Source organism: Fistularia commersonii, chromosome 13 (genome assembly GCF_037954325.1).
Source record: "Fistularia commersonii isolate RoL2024-O1a breed Wild chromosome 13, RoL_Fcom_v1.0, whole genome shotgun sequence".
Classification (NCBI taxonomy): domain Eukaryota; kingdom Metazoa; phylum Chordata; class Actinopteri; order Syngnathiformes; family Fistulariidae; genus Fistularia; species Fistularia commersonii.
Genome location: NC_141296.1, coordinates 12,572,888 through 12,594,164, shown reverse-complemented (window position 1 = coordinate 12,594,164; position 21,277 = coordinate 12,572,888). Strand labels below are relative to the sequence as shown.

At 40.7% G+C, this 21,277-nt stretch overlaps 1 protein-coding gene across 1 annotated transcript in view; it reads left to right on the top strand.

Annotated features, from left to right (window-relative positions):
• fstl5 (follistatin-like 5) overlaps window positions 1-21,277 on the top strand; it is a 164,293-nt gene that overhangs the window by 129,591 nt on the left and 13,425 nt on the right. The window contains exons 11-12 of the mRNA XM_086158084.1: window positions 15,829-15,855; window positions 16,304-16,422. Of these exons, the coding sequence (XP_086014210.1) occupies window positions 15,829-15,855; window positions 16,304-16,422 (146 nt within the window). The remainder of the gene's footprint in view (window positions 1-15,828; window positions 15,856-16,303; window positions 16,423-21,277) is intronic.

Genomic DNA, 21,277 nt, shown 5'->3' with positions numbered 1-21,277 from the left:
CATTCGAGTTCAGAATGCCCCTCGCCTTTTGACTTTTTTCATCATCAACAGTGGCATGAAAGCACAAATTAGGGTTTAAAAAATGCTTTAAACATTTATTAACATTAAATTGTCTTATTGAAAACAAATACAACTATGATATTTGGCTATCCTTGTGATATTTACAACAACAATATTTAAAAGGTACGACACACTTAGTTAGAAAGTGCAACTTTGATGACGTCAGGAGTTAAACATATTGGATGCTAAACGTCCCACCCAAGTTTAGCTTTCATTTTAATTGATATTCGTTTATTCATTTTCATTATCGTCACGTGATTTTGTATTCTTTGAGGAAACAGAAGAATCTGGAAGAAACGAACCGGGAACCTTATTGCGATGTGATAGAAGTGCTAACCACGACGCCACCCTCATTTTTATTGTTTAGATTAAATATATAGGACTCTGAATTTCAGTCACGCAGGCTTTTATTACTGAAAGATAATCTCCGTTAAGAAACAATGCTTTGTTTTCATTTTATTTAGTCACTTTCTGCCTACCCACCCCATTATCGCAACATTAATGAGTTTGAACTGAGATAGCATTTCAAACAAGTTTTAAGGTAACACAAGATTGAGATAATCTTATCTCCGAAATGGACGCGAATCTGATTCATCGGAAATCTAAACAAACCCCTCTCTCCCTCCAATCGGTACCAGCAATGATTTCTTTAGAACTGATGATTTTTGTTAACATATTATATTCACCCGCTGTTAACATCAGATTGAGACACAATTATCTGTCCATTCAAATACTTTTTTTTTTTTCCAAGACAAACAATCTAATCTTCTACGGCGCCCACGAAAGGAGTCAAGCGCGATAATTAACCTTTTCCGAAATGTCAGAATCTGTCTTTAGGGGCTCAAGAACAGTTGTTAGTGTGCCGCGTCTTAGCTTTTCTTGTGTAATTAGGCTTCCTGTTTCGCCACATGAGGCGATTATGTAGTCTGGTCACACACACATACACTCACGCGCACATACACACTGTACCGCACCTCTGCAAGACCTAACGCGTTTTGATGTCATCCCAGCGGTACAAAACTTCCTACACCGGCCCGTCACGCATCAGAGGTTCACGCTCGCCGGGGTCAGGAGTCACTCATGTGCTTTGAAGCTTTTGAAGCTCGACCACGGGCTAAAAATCATGCTAGGAGATATTCCAGAGCCTTTTTGGTGTGAACATCCCCAGAGGAGAGGAGTTCAAAGGGATGCGAGTCAGCCAGACGTGGCCGCGCTGGTACATTACGAAAAAGGGGGTGGGGGGGCTTCACTTCACAGTTGTCTGGCCTGAATATGTGCCCACTGACCCGTTCTGGATGCCTCATGAAAACACCAACCTTTGCTTGGAAGTGCAGAAGAAAATGAAAGTCACGTCGAATCCTGCTCAGTGGGGGGGGAGGTTAAATGATAATAACATTAACTATTTTTCATACTTTGCAATTTTGGGTGCTGCCGAATCGTTCAAAATAGCTAATCGAGCTAATCACACAAATTGATGATGAAAGCTTGTTGTTTGCCCGCTATGTCAATAATTACAATAATTAACCTTTTTTTTTTTTTTTTTGCTTTGTTTTCTAAATCATTCTCTCAGCAGCTGTCTATCCAATAGCCTGTTGACGGTAACAACCCTCTGCAATAAGCTGTTTTTGATGTCCATTACTAGTAACAATAGATATAACTAAATAGATCTATATAATATATACATATTGGGAAAATATCTGCCTCTCACTAAATGACTGGATAGGCTCCAGCATCCCGTGAGTGCAGGATAAATGCACTAAATGCTTCAGCTAAATATCCTTTTATTGGGCTCAATTACAATATTGTAACCTGGCCGACGGATATCTATTGTGTGAATGAATGTATAAGTAATTAATAATAAATATATAGATAATAATAATAATAATAATAACAATCAAATAAATAAAACTCAAGTCTTCAAACAAAAAAAAATATATATATATAATTCTTAGCTCACGCTGCATGACGGCTTCATTTTCTCATTTCCTATGCAGGATTTGTTGAAGGACAAAGTAAGACAAAAATTTGCTGGTAATGAACATCTTTTTATTTTATTTTTCAACCTTTATCATCTGGGACCCTCCTCAGCTGTGACTACTATGAGCTCGTAAGGTTTTATGGCGCGTGGGCGGCGTCGGATCAGATTCGAATCTGGGGATGCTGTGTCTCTGGGCCGAACCCCCCCACAGCCCTCGTATCACATTCACACTCACCTTTAAACCACCTTGAGGGTCTCGCCCTTCCTGTTGCACGCTTTAATAGGCCGGCGCCGGCGGGGTCGAGGCCGTGGGATGTTAGTTTAATCGTCACATATCTCCCACATGCGAATGGAAATCTTGGAAATACCGGCGCAGTATCTTAGCCACGGAAACCCGGAGTTAAAGAGAAATCTTTAACCACCGCCTGTCCCTCCCCCCGCCTTCCTAATCTGCCCATCGTAACCCCTTGCGAGGGAACGCCGGATTTACAACCGATGCTCCTTTTTATCATGGCGGTTTGTTTTTGCACGGCATATGCTGCTGTGATTTTCCGCACCGTCTCCCCCGACACGCTCAATCATTGCGGATTTATTTTTCGAAACTTACCCGCGCTTCGTCTCGGCAAACCTGGAGTCGACATCACTGGGGGGGGCGACGCCTCTTTGTCCGCCGAGCCGGGTATCGTTGTTATTCTCCGGCTCTCGTGTGGCTTCCCTGCAAAACGCGAGGCCTCCTTCATAAATGAAGTGTCTGTCGCTTGTGTTGGCGTAACCTAAATTTGAGGTTATTTTCCCAGAATTTTTTTTTTTTTACTTATTTGTTTTGCAATGCAAATCATTCTGTAATCACACTGGAATGTCAGGAAGATGTGCTCGCCATGTGTTTGGTGGGAAATAATTGAACGTGGGCGTCAAATACAGTGCAAAGCCGGTTCTTACCAAATGCTGTGCTACTGCTTTAGCCCGCAATGTGAGAAAAAGAAGAATTTGTTGAGTGTGTGACACGGTTTACCAGAGGAGGGTCCAAATTTTGCTCACGTCCCTTCGCAGACAACTCACAGCTTTCGAAACACTACGTTTAAGTCACCTTGTTTTGGTCCTGTTTAGCCCCTGAAAGGCTTTTTGAGGAGTCCGGCTACCAATGCTAATGACGGCTAAAAACAGACACTTTGAATCACCAATTTGAAGAGATTGAATTGAATAGATTCGTCAAGATAGCCTGCTAGCTTTTGCATATTAAAAAAAAAAAAAAAAGTTTTTTTTTGGACAATTAGGCGGCTCTGCAAGTGGAATAGGTTTAACGACGGTGTAATCTAATGATCCGGTGACAATCGGGTCGCGTTTGACCGAATATTTGCAGCAGCGTCCCAGGAGGAAATGCAATTTGGATGACGTCAGTGCGCGGAGGCAAGAAACACAAAACTCATTAAGTCTGCGAACGGACTGTCGGCCGGAGTCTGACCTCCTGCTTTATCTCGCAGCTTGATTGTCCTTCGGAGACGAACTCTCGCCGGCAGCTCCCGTAAGGGCACTGCTGCGCTGCAGAGATGCTGAGCTGCCGCTGACACGTCTGTGATCCTCAGCACCAAACTTCCTCGGAGGCGGACGCTCTGTTAGATACACCTACCGTCGCGAGACAATATGTCAGCGTGTGGTTCAAGTAAAAATAAATAAAAGACAATCACAGAACATTTGTATTGGAGCGGCACCTCCAAATCCCAAACCTGATGGTGAACATTTTCACAGCTTTTCATCTATCGTCTATCTATCGAGAGATATAGATAGAGATATTCCTATAATAATATATGGTTTATAAATGCAAAAAATACTAGAAATACAAATAATGAACACACGGGTAAAGATCCCTGATCAGCTAATGGCTAATTATTGCAGGTTTAAAACGGATTGTGGATTCTTTTCTCGTGATGCAGGAGTAGAAAAAATATGATTTAAGAAAATAGGAGGAAAGTTTGCATTTACAAGTTTTTTTTGTTCCTGTTTTTTATTTTGTTGTTAAGATGGTGCTCCGCCGCTTGGCTGCTACTCGTCGCCGAAACAAGATGAAACACCGCGGACAATAATGATTGATAAGAATTCCTCCGAAATGTGAGCGTGCCGGAACAAATCAAAACAAAGAGCCTTAGTCATTTCTTTCACAGAAAGACATGCCGTTGTTGTTTTTTTATGTTTGTTCATGTTTTGGGATGTCGAAACCACCGCGGAGACGGCCACACGGACGAACCCCCGAGTCGTGCGAGAATGAAACGCCGCTCTCCCGCCTTGTTGGCTGATCCATTTTTAACCGATTGAATTATTGATTATGGTTATTTTACATCTGAACACCCTTTCCTCCCCCTAATAGACACACAGTCACACATCTTTATGCACTTGCAAATGTAATAAATGATTGTTAACATAGCCGGTGCATGAGTATGCATGCAAATAGAAAGAAGGAGGTCACAGCCTAGCTCAGCTTTCTTTGGTTGGGTGGGGTTTGTCCTCGCCCTGCAGACATAGAGACATCCAACCATTCGCATGTCATACTGACGTGTAGCATTAAGCGATGGTAAGATGTTTGTTGTAGTGGAAACAGGAGACCTCGTGCAAAATCAGGGCATCTTTGTCATCTACAAAGTCAAGGTTAAGTAACGAATGCATCTAAAAAGTTTGAGCGTAAGTTGAATCGGAGATGGCGAATTCCAAGTGCGAGGTCGAGACATTGTCTTGAGCTTTTAGAAAAAAGAAAGAAAAAAACACCACAAAACAACTTCTAGTCTTTAGTCTGGACACACCGAAATTATATCCGTAGACATATGTATATATGTTTATGTCTCAGAAAATTAGAATATTGTGATTCTTCTGTAATGAAATTAAAAAAAACAAAAATTACTTTTTCATGATATTCTAATATTTTGAGATAGGATTTTTGAGTTTTCTTAAGATGCAAGCCATAATCAGCAATATTAAAATAATAAAAGGCTTGCACTATTTCAGTTGTTTTGTAATGAATCCAGAATGTATGACATTTTTGTTTTTTGTAATTGCATTATAAAAGATAATGAATGTTATCACATATACTAATTTTCTGAGACAGTCCTGTATATATATATATATAAATCTAAATATACAGGTGTGTGTGTGTGTGTATTGCCATATATACCGTATATATAAATATTTACACATATAAATGCACTGTGGACAGAAAAATAAGAATGTCAGTGGACAGGGATCTATTATTTCCATTGAACTTAAAACTGGGCCAGAAGTTCCCATTTCAAATTTCAAATCAATTTCGAATTGGCGTTTTCTTGGACAGCTCCGCTCCTACCTCACTCTGATTCTTGTAGTCCTTTTTCTTTACCTTTATGTCGGGAAAGAAATTCAACCTGGAAAAAATGATTTAAATAAAATATAACGCTCAGAGGTGATATCATTACAGATCCACCGTTCTGACATCACTTCCTGTTACACGGCCAAAAATCCCAATGCGATACTTCAGGAAGTCAGTCTGGGAAATCATTCGTAGTTTTCAGACAGCTGCATTATTACTTCCATTCATCAAAGTGTCCGCAGACGAGTTCAACAAGTGTAAGTATTGAATTATATTTCTATTAAGATGCACCATGTTTCCGATCCTTTAGTAACTGACGCCAAAAAAAGAGCTTTTTCTCCTCATCCTGATATCCTCCTCCTGGGGTGGGGGGCGTTACTTTGGGTGAGTAAGTAAGTGAGTAAAGTTCAAAATTTTTCCGCATCGTTCTTTGTACCAGTTTCTTCCAGATAAAATAAGCATTAATAGTTGTATTATTTCTTAAATCGACTATATATTTGTATATATAAGTGAGGCTTCATAGTCTCTGCATTACTGACAAGACCTGAAATTTCCGCACTGTGGAACAAATTAAGGCCTCTTCTATTCTATTCAAAAACGAATGAATATATTGAAATTGATTTTTAACCGTGATAGATTTTTTTATATGTTGTTTTTGTTCCAGTGTAATTAATGTGTAATATAAACCCAATAGGGGTCCCGGTTGGTTCATGCAGACGAGATGACAACGAGCAGTATGCACAGTAATTTGATTCCACAATCTATAAGCAGTTCTTGTTTTTGGACATTTTCCATGATGCTTAATTTGCGTCTGTGTGGGAAGACGAGCGGTTGGCGCTTCCTTGTCACAGCAAGAAGGTCCCTGTTCATTTCAGACAGTTTGCACGTCCTGCTCACGCCCGCGTGGGTTTCCTCTCGCATCCCCGGTTCCTCCCACGGTCCGAAAACATGCAGTCGATTGTCTATTGACTGTCGACCTGTGCGGAGTGAACCCGACCTCTCGCCCGATGACAGGACTGGGATAAGTGTTGTTCATGACGAATGAAAGGACGTCAGTCTCGACCCCCCTTCTCCGCCGCGAGCTCGGACGGGACATTTCCGACATCACCTTGCGCGAAGGTGAACGAAGGCTGCGATACATCTCATCCCGTAGAGGTCCCGACACAGGCGTGGCGACGGGCTAACGCGACCGATTTTTCCGACGCGGCCCGGCTGAGAGAGACGCTCACTGATTGGGTTTGGAATTGTTTTAGAAATCGGACACGGCGGGAGTTAATGATCTCATTCCATGAAACCATTTTGTTTATGACCTGCCTCGGGCTCCTCATTCGGACAGTCGAATAAGAGAGCGGCGGATCAGTAACTAAGCCTGTTTTCAAAGGGCCGAATCTGATATTAAAAAGGAGATGAGCTGAAATGCGTAATTTGACGAGGGCGCCGCGAATGATCATCCTCAAATGAATCCACCTCAGAGGAGACCGAAGGTCAGAACTTCTTTTCTTCCCCCTCCATCGCCGCAAATGTTCGTTTATTCACCCCCTTCCCTCCTGGATTTCTGGATTTAATCTGGCGCGCCGTCGTTGTTTGGGTAAAAACCTGAGCCGTCGCTATTCCGAGATCTCTTTTTTTAACAGTCTGTCACCGGCTGGCAGCGTCCCATCCATCTCTGACAGTCTGCCTCCAAACCGGCATAAATATCTGCCCTTCACGATGAGCCAATTATTTGTGCCGTGTAGGAAGATCGGCGGAGCTTTTGTTGCTTCCGTCTCCCCTGGCTTTGTTATTTTGCCGCGTTAAGCACCTCTCCTGGCTCATTGTCACAGAGTCCTTGCAGGTAGTTTGAAACAAGCGGCGCCCGAACCCGCGGAAGAACTGTTTTTGTAAAACCGTCGGCGTCGGGGGAGGTAATATTAATTGATAGCATACAAGGTTCGATAGAACCACGGTAGCAGCCGAGCGGAAAGACGGCGCGTTAGCGGACGCCGCTCAGGATTCATGGTCGACATCAATGGCCGACGCTCCCGAGAGGCGTAGGCATCACGCAACCAGGAAGTAGGCTTGTCTGCAAACACATTCAAAGGCTGCATGGCGGCCAAGAATCTAACATTGATACACCTGTAGCATATCTGGAGCGGGAAAACATCATGATATGTGAGCGGGTAAAATGGGTTTGGGTTTGATGACTGCAGGTAAAATGTAACACATAACGGACATTTATGAAAATGATTGAAAGACTGCTGACTGCTACTAGTGCTGACGTTACCAGCATCTCTGCCATCTCTACTAATAATAATAACAATCTCTCTCTCTCTCACACACACACACACATATATTTATATAAGTGGTTCTTAACCTTGTTGGAGGTACCGAACCCCATCAGTTTCGTACGTGCATTCACTGAACCCTTCTTTTTTGGAAAAAGAAAAAGAAAATTACAGCCGTACGTATATGTTTTACCAGTGCACAAAGTGAGCCGTGCATCAACATCACGCAAAAACAGAATAATGAATAAGAAGGATTAAGGAAGCGTTCCCCTAGTTTTGCCTTGAATTGTTCAACTTGGCAAATCAAGCAGTTAAGACACCGACTCCCATCACGTTTCATTGTACATATGAATCCATGTTGTACATATTTTCTTTTTTTTGCTCGACATAATTACTATGAAGGGATTTTCTTCCCACCTTGCTATCTTCTGTCTTCCTCTCTCTCTCTTTATATGTAAAATCATATTTATTTTCCCTTTTTTTTGGACATTATAAGTGTTATGCTAATGTGACAGGGGAATTTCCCCTATTATCTTCTAATATTAGGAAAAAAAACACACAACTTTGCATTGCGTCTGTCACAAGTTGGCTGCTGAGGTGCCTCGACCTCCGAGACTGACTCAGCGAACCCCTGGGGTTCAGTCAAATCCAGGTTAAGAACTGCTGATTTATATATATGTGTGTGTGTGTGTGTGTGTGTGTGTGTGTGTGTGTGTGTGTATGTGTGCGCATATGTAGAGATCTCTCTCTAGATATAAAAAATATTATATATTTGTTGTTATTTATTATAATAGTCAAGTCAGTTGTTGAAAATAAAATGATTGTAATAACTGGGTAAGACAACAACAAGCATGTCAAGAATCAAACAGACATGCAGGGAAAAACCGCCAATCAAGCCAGTTAAGTCATTTCAAATTGGCGGCCGGGGTTGTTTTGTGTTTAGACACTTGAAGGAGAGTCCGTTTGAGACGGACAGAAATTTACAGTTCACGGCAACAGTTTACAAAAGGAATTTAGAAGTGACAGGTGTTAGCAGACGAGCTGGGTCTGATTAATGAACAGCGCCCGATCCTCTAAAACCTGCCACGTGTTGCTCTTTCATTCCTTAACGAAAACTGGGATAGACTGTTTTTTTCTTCCTTGAGACGGTTTGACCATGATTAGATTGATCAGGAACACCTTCAACTCCCTCCCTGATAACCGACGGCTGTTTTCCTCTGAAAATAAACGTAACGTTCCCGCAGCTGCGCCCACAATCAGTCTAGTGCAGGACTGTCAAACTCATTTTGATCCGGGGGCCACATACGGCCGAATTTGATGTCAAGGGGGCCGGATCAGTAAAATTATTGCGTAATTACATAGAAGTAACACTAAGTCCAATTTTTCCTTTGTTTTTGTGAGAACAATACAAAGCCTCACTATTGTCTTCTCAGTTCTCCGTGCATTTGGTAGTGATTTTTGCCACGGCGAGTCTCAAAGCGGCACCAAAACTTCCTGCTTCCACACTGAGCATACAGGTTTCTTATTAACCTCAACAAACAAATAAGAAGCGGTCTATTTATTTTTTTTGGAAAGTCCGACACAAAAGCAGGTCAATTTCTAACAATTAGTAAAAATGCTATTTACAGACCCAGGAGCCGCATTGCAGCCATCTGCTGTAAGTTGTGAGTCGCATAGTGTTGTGCCATGTTGCTAACATGGACTAAAAGAGTGCACACCTTGCAGACAATATAGGAACTGCATTTTCATTTAAAATAAGTTGCTCATGATTTTTACGTTTTTTTTTTTTTTCAAATTGTAGATTTATTCCACGGGCTGATTGGACCCCTTGGCGGGTACTGGCCCGCGGGCCGTACGTTTGACACCGCTGGACTAGTGTATCTCCCTTGAGGGGCCAGGAAGCCAGAGCAAATTTTTTGTTACTCCAAGTAGAAAACAGACGGGTTGATATTTTCCGGATCCAGAGATGAGGCTCCAATCAGAGTGTCAGACCGAGCAAGTGGGTTACGAGCAGGCCGGCACGCCGGCCCCCGGTGCCCGTGGCCCCTGGTTACATGCAAAAGGCTTTAGCAAAAAGAGTATTCTAAATTCATCGCGAAGCCTTTAAACCCTCGGTTTGCTTATGAATATTTCTCATGATGAAGTGTGCCGATCTTAATCGGGGTCGGAACTAACAAGCTGTTTGGCTGATGGGCGTGCACGGGGAGGACTGGTCACGGGCTTGGAAATGTATTCAGTATTCATGGGGAATTTTTTAAAATGATTTTCTTCTCTTTTTTTCCATCTATCCATCCATCCACCCATCCATCTACTACCGCTTATCCTGCACTCATGGTCACGCAAAAACAGAATAATGAATAAGAATGATAACAAATAACCATACACTTGCTATAATAATATTATAATTATAATAATCATAGAAAAATAATAGTAATTATAACTTCCTTAGACATCTTAACTTATGGCTCTGTAACATGATATAGAGCCAAAAATGTAGTAAAATAAATATTTAAAAAAGAAAAATTGATTACGAATTTGTTTTCTTACAACCTATAATGAATTGCTACTGCTCAGTTTTAGTTTTACCACAGATAAAATAGAAACAACTATATTTAAGAAACTTTTCAAGACGATGAACGATGCAGTTACACATCCTGACAAAAGTCTTCACCGCACGTAGCACAGCAGCGACGTTTGAATTCCACAGTGGTTCGGTTATAAGATGTAATAAAAGGATTATAAACATGATGCATATCGGTCAGCACAACTACAAAAAAAAGAACATGGAAAACCCTGTAGCATTTGTCTGACAGAACAGCAACTAGCATGTGTGTGTGTGTGTGTGTGTGTGTTTGTGTGTGTGTGTTCAGCATTCCCTCCATGCATGTATATTTATCCCTCCATGTCTCCCTCTGTAGTTCTTCAGCCCCAAATGTTTCAAGCCCCTCAGAGCAACTTGTAGTGTTTTTTTTTTTGTTTTTTTTGTATGTTTGTTTGTTTTTTTCCTCACTGAAACTCCGGGGGATTTTTCCCTTTAAGGATTAAGTCTCCTTAAAAAGATGATTCAGCCTTCAATCCCCCACAGCTCCACCGCTGCTAATTCTACCGCAGTCACTCCTGTTACTAATGCACGTTTCTTCCTCTCTGTCTGACTATAGCTGTTACAGCCGTTTTCCTCTTGTTCAGTTTGCCCAAAAAACCCGAGTGGTGCATCCGGAAGATGTTGCTGCTAATAAGCTACTTCCTGTTGTGTACGGCTGCGCATGATGGGTCTCTGAAAGCTCCGATTTGAGCAGAGCAGCCTCACCAAAGAAATATGAAAAGGCCCTGACCTGTAATTAGCATAATGCACTGGGGTTGACGTATAGATACGCGCTGAATTTGATTTATTTCATTTCATTTATTTATTTTTCATGATTTGCATTTTTACTGCCTGCAGCCATGGTACAATATGCTTACCTTTGCTCATCTATAGATTATGATCAAAATCATGATTTAAAAAAAGTCAATAGCAGTGTGCCATTAGCTTTCAATGTTCAGTGATAAAGGAAATGGCTATAAATATTACAAATAGTTAGACATTAAGTAAAAGTCAACAGGACAAACAGAAAGACCTGATATTTTTCAATAATGAATGGACGCAACCCTCTGCAGTAACGCTTGGGACCTGTTCAGGAATGTGCCCTCCTGAGGCTGCATTAAAGTTGCCACATATCTTGTTTTCTTTTATTTACATTTCGTGAAATGAAATATAAAGTGGTCGGATAAGTGATGCACATTTGCTGGGCTGATTTTCTATGCTAGCCGGGCTGAGGTGTTTAGTCTTTACTTCCAGAATTAGTTTGAATTAAATTCATGTTTTGTGCTTAAATCCATATTTTATTAATTAAATGATAAGCTATTATTATCCAGCAGCAAAAAATAATACCCTAACAGCCTTGTTTATCCTGGGCTTATCACGCCCAAAGTGTTTTACTCACCGCCATCTTTTGTACGGTAATTTCACATTCAAAGATCACACTGGCACCGTCTGATGCGAAGTTACAAGGTCACGGTCATTCCCGTGTGTTTTTCTGCGTGGCTGTGTGTGTTTTGAAGTGGAGCTGAACGAGGAGCCAACACCAAACAGAGAAGGGCAAGATTTTCTCGGTTTGTTGTGGTTTTGATTCCAGTGAGGAGTCGTGGCACAGAGGTGGCCGGGTCACTATTTTGGTGGCTAGCAGCAACCAAGGTTGTAGATTAGGGGTGCCAAAACCACGGCCCGGGGGCCGGATAAGGCCCGCCTCCACATTCTGCCCGGCCCCTGAACAATACAAGAAGTGCAGTATGATTTTTTTTTTTTCATTCTGGCCACGTGATTGTGACTTGTACATACATAGAACGTAACCTTCTATTCCATCCTTCTGCAGTCTGTGCCTTATCTGGTCTTTTTTTCTGTGAAAATTTTGAAAAGGGTTATTTGTTGATTATTTATTTCATAAATAGTGCTATTAATTTCATTCAAAATGTTATTATTTATTTTCTGATTTTTTTTTTCCTGTCAAGATCCCAGAAAGGGTTAATTTTTGGATGTATGTGGATTTCTGGAAAACAATAAATGTTTACGTTTTACACTTTTTGTTATAAAGTGGCCCGGCCTCCCAACAGAGAAGGGGAAAGTTATTTGGCCCTCGCAGGAAAAAGTTTGGGGACCCCTGATGTAGATAAGTTATATATATATGTGTATATATATATATATATATATATATATATAAAACTACAAGATATATATGTAGTATAAAAATAATAGATCCCTGTCCAATGACATTCTTATTTTTCTGTCCACAGTGCATTTATATGTGTAAATATATTTGGCAATACACAGAAACACACACACACACACACACACACACACATATGTATATGTATATATATATATATATATATATATATATATATATATGTGTGTGTGTGTGTGTGTGTGTGTATATATATATATATATATATATATATATATATATATATATATATATATATATATATATATATATATATAATACCATTATAATAAATTTGTTCCATTTGTTCCACATACATATTTTTGTCTCAGTATAACATATATATATATATATATATATGTGTGTGTGTGTGTGTGTGTGTGTCTGTGTGTCTGTGTGTGTGTCTGTGTATTGCCAAAGATATTTACACATATAAATGCACTGTGGACAGAAAAATAAGAATGTCATTGGACAGGGATCTATTATTTTTATACTATATATATATATATATATATATATATAGTGTTCACCGGCCTCTTAGCAATTGGGACATGGGTGTGTCAGTTTGGCCTGTTGCTGATCAACATGCCTCAACCTCATCCAGGGATGGAAGGATCTAAAAGGGGTTAAAAAACACCTTCCTTAGCACGGCTTTCCAGCCACTGCTGGAAGCCACTGAGCTCTCACAGTAAAGAATCCATATGGCGTTCACAGTTGAGTTATTCGATGCTGCGGAGGTCAATGTGAGTGAGAATACCGGCGAGTCGCTGCGAAAAGGCCCCCGCCTGACCCCAAAGCAGCGGAGATGTACGTTGCATTTGCATTTGCCTTGACCCAATTAATCTTCTTATATTATGCATGCATCGCCTTCCGCTGCCACTTCGGTGGCCACGGGATGAGCACCGCCGCCGTCTCAGCAGCACGCTCTTGTAAACAAATTGAATTTATGTAACCCCGCCGACGGCGCGAGCGACGGGATCCGGGGGCGGCTAGAGAGCCTGGCGAGAGAGCACAGCGTTCCCGGCGATTCCAGTCGCTGAAAACACAGTCATTATGGCAGAAAGAGTGAAGTCCCTGCCTGCGGTGGCGGCGGCTTGTTTTGCTCTATGGATGATGAAGTTGATGTATTGGGTCCTTGTCGGCGCCCAACGGTCGCTGTCTTCACGCCAAGTGATGAATAGTATCTCCGACGGGCTGTTGGAGAGGAGCGGGGCGTGCCCCTTCTCATTTCGACTCCTCTCCGCCATTTTCCTTCTTTTTTTTTTTTTTTTTATTCTTTTCGTTTTTTCGTTTTCCCCCGGCACGTCTCTCGGAACGTCTCGAATTGTATCGCCCTTCTTTTCTTGTTTTTCCTCAACTGCTACAGAACACTTCTTGCGCCGCCAAACTTTTTTTTAATGAGCTAAAAGGTATGCCAGACCGCAGCCGGAGGGGGGGAAACACTTGACAAAGCACTTTTGAAAGATTAAGGCTGACAAACGGCGCAGATGCGTCTAGTTGTCTTTGCCCCCCCCCCATCTTTAACCCCCCCCTTCCTCTCTTTCTGTCTGTTCTTCCCGAGCGAGAGGCTGAGGGAATGAACATTGCAATAGAGGGGAGATTACAATCGGATGTGAATTGGGCTGGAGATTGGTCCGTGGGCTAGAAATGCCTGAAAATGGGAGACGGAATGGAAAAAGAGGGAAAGACTTGGGGGGGGGCGGATAACGAACAATGAGATAGAAGGTCACCGTTAAATAGCGTTGCAGGATTCACTCACATATTTGCATGGAAAGTAGCTTTGAAATGGCCTCGGGCGTTCCTATCGCGGTATTAGCCTCCAACCTTTCACCACGGCATTTTGTTTTGCTGATTCATTAAAGGTTCAACCATCTTATTATTTCATAAAATACTGACTCACCATTTGGAACTTTGGTAGTCTGGTGTATTGCTGTGTATTTACACACCGTCGCTTTGAACGCGCCGAAAGGGGCTGCAGTTGTATGCTAACATCCATGGCGTTAAGTTAACTAACGTGTCAGTGGTGTTAGGCCAGAGGGTGGAAAGGCGGGGGGTTACTAGAGAAAAATGGTGAATCCCACCAAAATCACCCAAGCCTGGAACACCCTCATCCATAGGAGGCTCCGTTTCACCCAGTAGGAACTTTTTGCCTTTCCTGGACTAGGCTACTTTTTTGTTGCATTAGGTTAGCAGAGGAGCCAGAGACAAGGGGCTTTGGTTCCTAGAACCATCTCAGCTTCTACTCCGAGGCAGGGCTTTTGTGGTCCTCATATGATATCATATGGGTGATTGGTCGGACTCATAAGACACAGCTATACTTCTCTGGGACTGCCAAGTACTATCTTGAAAAACTACTGCTCACTGTCAGGTGTTTTATTGCGAAAAAATTGACAGAACCGGTGAGAAATGGAGCAATAAAGAGGTCCAAGCACTTTTGGCTGGTGGTTTCCATGGTTCGTAGCCAAACATAAAGATTTTGGCCAAAGTAAGCCGAGTTACCCAACGCCAGGGTTTTTCACACGGCGAAGCAATGAAGGGAGAGTGGCAACTTCTCCTTCCCGATGGTATGTTTTTGAGTCTGGTATTTAACCTTCCTCCCGTGTTAGCTTTCTGGTAGCATCCCCGGTGTTAACGGGTCGGTTTCGACCCGTGTCTTAAATCAGCTTTAAAATACACTAAAAATAAAAACTTAAATTCCAATTCTTTTTCTCATCTCTTGGTTACCTCGTTTGGCTTCCTTATTCATGAAAATATTGGGTATAAAATTTTTTGTTGTGGTTCTCTGGGCCTTTTTATTATTAGTATAACCTCTCGATTTCAATAAAAAACAGAAAAATTAACCTCAAGAGAATAATATAAATACGTGTCTGACGTGTCTGGACATGCTCATTTTTGTTTTTTTTTGCAGCAATCCTGGACAAATGAGCATCCCCAGAAGCTCACTAGTGGGGGAGGAGTTGGCTGTCATTGTGTTGGCTGACAATGCATTTAAGATTTAAATTTTGGCTCTAATTATTGCTTTGTAATCTTATTTTTATACCCGGGTCGAAACTGACCCTAACACTACATAGGACATAATTTCAACTGGAGTATTTTATCATGCAGTGAAAAAAAATGTTTTTGTTGAATTTTGTTAAAATCAAGGTTCCTGACAAAGTCAAGAAGCCTTGATGCAAAAAAAAAAAAAAAATTAAGTGATTATTTTATGGATTTAAAAACTAAAACGGGTCGGTGGCGACCCTAACACAAGAGGAAGGTTAGATAATTTCCAAGCAGAGCCCAATCTCGATTATTCGTTGGACCAGATGTCAAGGAGATGGTTTCTTTCACGTCCTCTGCTTTCTGAATTGCCTCAACACAAGGGTTGAGGTGTTGAGGTGCAAAGACATACTATCGATTATGGCCTTTATTTTCAATACCGCTCTCTCTCTTTCACAGTGGCGAACATTCTGTGGCGGGAGGAAGGTATGTATCACGCCAGTGGCGCTGTTCAGTTTCTTTTTTTTTTGTTTTTCTTGCACTGTGATGAGAAGGACTTGGCCAGTCATTTTATTTTTACTGCTAATGCATGTGCTAATGTATGTATGTATGAGTCAACTTCTGTTTTTTTTTAATTTATTTATTTCTTGAATAAATCATATGATAGTTTATTCATACATGTATTTAATTCCTAATGTATTTGATTATTTATGTATATGTATTCACTCATTCATGCATTTATTTCTTTATTTATTATTTATTTTTTATTTGTTTACTAATGGATTCATACATTCATTCAATTTTTTTTTTAAAATCATTCATCCAACCATTTATTCATTTGGTTAAAATTTGTTTACGCATGGGTTCATTCTTACAATCATTAATTTATTTATCAATTTATTCATCTGTATATTTGTTTATTTTTCTCCTCCAGGCCTCGGCATCGGGAACATGTTCTATGTGTTCTATGAGGATGGCATTAAGGTCATCCAGCCTGTGGCGTGTGAAATCCAGAGACACATCAAGCCGAGTGAGAAGCTGCTGGCTCTGCAGGTGAGGGGGAACAAAAGAAAGACATCCCAGCGAAAAACGATAAAACGGGGGATTCTGTTTTACAGCCACTCGTCCGAGTTTGAACACCTGCACTTTTGGAACGTTTCCTTTTTCTGAAAGTCATCAGCTTTCATTTGCATTTCATGTCGCCACTCAGACACTAATGGTCAACATTGAATACAAAAAACAGGCAATTCTTCATCTTCTTCAACCTCTTTTGCCAAACTCCCATAGTCATCGGTAACTAATCCAATTCGAAAGTACCAACTCGCTTCCGCCCCCCTGCGGTTCAATGCTGAACGTCATCGGACTGACTGGGGACGATGATCCCCCTGGTGCCGTTCACTTTTTCATTCATTCAGGGCCGAAGGGATGCTGGAGTCATTTGGCAAGAGGCGGAATTCACCCTGGACCAGTTGCTAGATGATAGAGGGTATGGAGACAGAGGTGGAGCAGAGGCGGGTTCCGTCTCAGAGGAATTTAAGAACGGGGCGGTAGAAGTGCAAACACCAGGGAGATAGGTTACCAGAGATAGACACCACCTCTAGGGCTATTCCATATTACTGCAGATAAGACGTTTGGACTGGGGTGCAACCCTGTGTGCAGGATAAGCAGCAGACGATGGATGGATGGATGATAACAATTTTTATTATAGTTGTCATTAGATAATGCCAATGATAATAACAACAATTAAGATTTTAATATTATTATTATTATTATTATTATTATAGAACATATATCGTTATTGCTAATAATAATAATAATAATAATTATTATTATTATTATTATTGTCATAAAAAAATGATAACAAAAATGAAATGAGGTTGGTATCAATTACTTGCTATAAATTAAACAACAGATTTATCTATGGCTGCAGTCTCTGGTGATAATCTTTATGTTGAAAAATAAATTGCTCATCACTTTCTTTTCCCTACAAATCATCTAGAGACACGGGAAAATATTCATGAGCACGTTTGCCAACAGAGGGTTCGAAGTCATCAGGCAAATCCACCGTTTTGCGGTTGAGACGCGACTGGTGATAGCCTTGTAATGTCTAAATCATGACCAAGACCAACATTTTTCTTCTTATTATGGTTTTAATAAAATATCATTTTTATATTTTTAACCGCAGCAGAAATGTTTGAACTCCTAAGCTATTGAACATATTAGAGGTCAGGAACTAGTCATGCAAACCATAGACAGATTCATGAGAGGTTCCACACAAAACCGTGTCCTTGAGGTAAAAATAAGCAAAGTAAATACATAAATAAAACCCAGGACCATCTACTCATATGAACTATTTCTTAACGGTTTTATAACCAACGTGGAGCTGAGATTAAAATCTATAAACCGGGAACTCCCTTCATGTTCAGGAGGGTGAACTTGGTTTTAATGATGCAAGCGAGCGGCCGTTGTATCGGAGTTCGGGGGGGTCAGTTATCATCTGGCAAGACGGCGGAGGTGCGATGGTAAGAGGTAATATTGTGCAATGATCTCATCAGCCGGGTCTCGCTATGTCCAGAAAGCCCAAAACAATGTTTTAAGCTCCTTACAGATTTGAGAGGGTGAGGGAATCATTAAGCGCCTCATGGTGTTATAAACAAAATGAGCAGGAGGCGGGTCTTGAATTTGAACGCACCGTTTTCTTTTCCTATTCTTGAATAATTAAAAGCACGCGTGATCTGAACTCGCGAAACGCCACTTTTATATCAGTCTACTCTGGGAAAAGAGAATCACGCTGAAGGGGCAGGTTTACACCTTGATAATTATACAATTATAAAGGATCACATTTGAAGTGAAATATTACGCATGTAATATTTTTAAGTACCTGAATATTTTTTTTTCACTGCAAGCTTGTACTTGAACCAGGGAAGTGAATGGCATCACTTTTCATAATTAATTTGTAAAATATCATAAGACATATAAGCTAGTAAAAGAAGGACTTCACAAGGTTGTCAAAGGTCAAATGCAAAAAATGAGCATCATTCCTTTACTACATTTTTTTTAAATAGCATATTTTGAGAAACAAATATAATACCATGTACAGATTAGTTAGAATGATTGACTAAGAGGTCAATAATGGTCAGGGTCTTTTCATTGTGCAAGTTGCAGGAATTCCACTAGAATAAAAGGGGGGGGGGGCAGAATCATAATTCAAAGTACACGTTCAGATGAAATCCATTAAAATATCTTCAACTGAAATTCATTCACTGATACAATATGATATGATATTACAAAGTCAGAGGATATTATAGATCTATCTCAGCTCAACTGATAGTTTCACAATGCCTGGAATACATGTTACCTTTATTTTTTATGTGCATATATATCTTTTTTAATTATATTTTTTGCTATTTATTTTATATTTTATTATAATTCAAAGTACACATCCAGATGATATCCATAAAAATGTCTCAAATTAACATTCAATCACTGATACAAAGTGGGATATTACAAAGTCAGAGGATATTATAAATCTATTACAGCTCAATTGATCACCAGAGTTTCACAATGTCTGGAGTACATGCTACCTTTATTTTTTTATGTGTGTGTATATATATATATGTACATATATATATATACACACATAAAATATATATATATATATATATATATATATATATATATATATATATATATATATATATATATATATATATATACACACACATATTTTTTTATTATATTTTTTTATTTTATACACTTTATTTTTTTATTTTATTTCATATTTTATTCTAATTCAAGGTACAAGTTCAGAAGAAAAAAAATGTCCTCAAATAAAATATTCAATCACTGATACAAAGTGGGATATTACAAAGTCAGAGGATATTATAGATCTATTACGGCTCAATTGATCACCAGAGAGTTTCACAATGTCTAGAATACATGTAACCTTTATTGATATATGTGTATATATTTTTTCATATTATTTTTATTATATTTTTTATTCTGCCTTATCACACTTACTCCAATGATGCCCTCCCACTCCCACCTCCCCGCCCCCCTTCGGAGTGCAATCTCTTTACCCTTCTTCCGGGCGGAATCGCCATCAATCGTCCAAGCAGCCGAGCGACAAAATATTCAAAGCATCCGGCGCAGAGAAAGAGAGCGAGACACCTTTTAGATTTACACGTGTTCTTGAACGGGGTCCTCTCTCCTCCCCCCGCCGCCGTCTCCAGTTCGACCGAAGGGAGCCCCATAACTTGATGCGCGGAGATGCGCGCGAATAATCCGAGCCCTCCTCGCAGAGGTGTCGTTTCTATTAGGATATCCATCAATGTGATCGTCGTGATGCCGCTTCTTCTTCTGGCGGGCTCTCAGGTAGACGCAAGGGCCCGCGACCAGCATGGCGCTCACGTGATCGCCGTTGTAATTTGTTTATGGTAATCTGATACCTTAGATAGAGGATATAGAGTGTTTTACTGTGGTGTGTGTGCTTGTGTGTGGTTATGGTTGTCACTGTTATGTGACAGTTTTTGTATTTATTTCACGTTGGATGGATTTTTACTTTCCTTTAAAAAAAAAATAATGATAATTGAACAGTTATAAACACTGTGATAACACCCGTAGTCCCCGAAGGATACGTGGGAAAAAGAAAAAAATGGCATTACGGCCGCCCCGGTGCGGAGAATGCAGGTATAAATATGTCAAACCCCGACGAGACAGGGACGTTCAGGATGAAAATGTGATTGCATTTGCAGAATCTGTTTCCGCCAAGCAATTTATCGCCTGAAATCAACATCAAGTTCCTCCTCTTGACACTCTGGATGATGATGATGGTTTTCTGAGCTTCCCGTTGTTTTGTTTTTTTTCTTTTTTTTTTGCACCTCAAAAGTCGCTGATGTGGTGTCTTGAATACATTACGATTTGACTTGCGCATCGCAGCCCTGCCTAGATTTGCAACCAAACCGGAGTGAAGACGCGATGAAAAATTCCTCTCATGCTAACAGACGGCGGGTTTTCATGCAGAAAAAAAATGCAAATAAACACCCCCTTCTTAGAAATCCACTCGGACACGATCAAACAGTGATTATTATACGTTTATTACAATCATCCCGTGAAGTTGTTTCCTAGAAACATAATGTAAACAGCGTCTGAGTGGATTGCAAAGGGACAGGCAAATCCACGCCTGCATTTTGTGGTTGCTGGATCAACCCCTCCGCCCCCTAAAGTCCCAGACGTTGATGATTTGAACGAATCCATGCGAAAAAATATCCTGCTGCGTATCAGCGGTGAGAGTGGATTTCCATAATTAAGCACACAGAAGGGTTGAAATACATCCCTGCGGTTTCCGCTTGCCGTCAGTTACTACATAATTCACGCGCACGTGACGCACCCACGCGCCAGATAACACGGGCAGGATTACCGTCGCCCCCGTTCACACCCTCAGCCAGACACCAAATGTTCAATTTTCCACCTCTTACGGGTGCAATACGTTTGACATTTACAGCCCGGTAACAACCGGTGTGGGTCAGCAGGCGGCACCTCGGAGGCCCGGCGTTGATGGCGCGATGACAACCGCGGCGGGGATTTTTCTCTTTTTCTACTTTTCGGCGTCTCTCTCTCCCACGGACTGCTAGAACAGACGGGGTTATTTATCTGAAGTTTTTTAAAAAATAAATGCAAATAGACGCCGAACCCCCCGAAAGACACTTTTATTTATTGAAACATCCTAAAAATAGAAACAGGAAGCGCGTGATTCCATCAGTGTGAGTCAACAGGAAGTCGACTCGCTCCAATATCATGCAACATTTACAATCCGCCCAAACCTAGGCGTGATATTTATGAGCCCCCTCCATCAGCGACGACAAAAGAAATTAACCAGCATTGTTTTTACAGTTTTCTTTGATTTTTA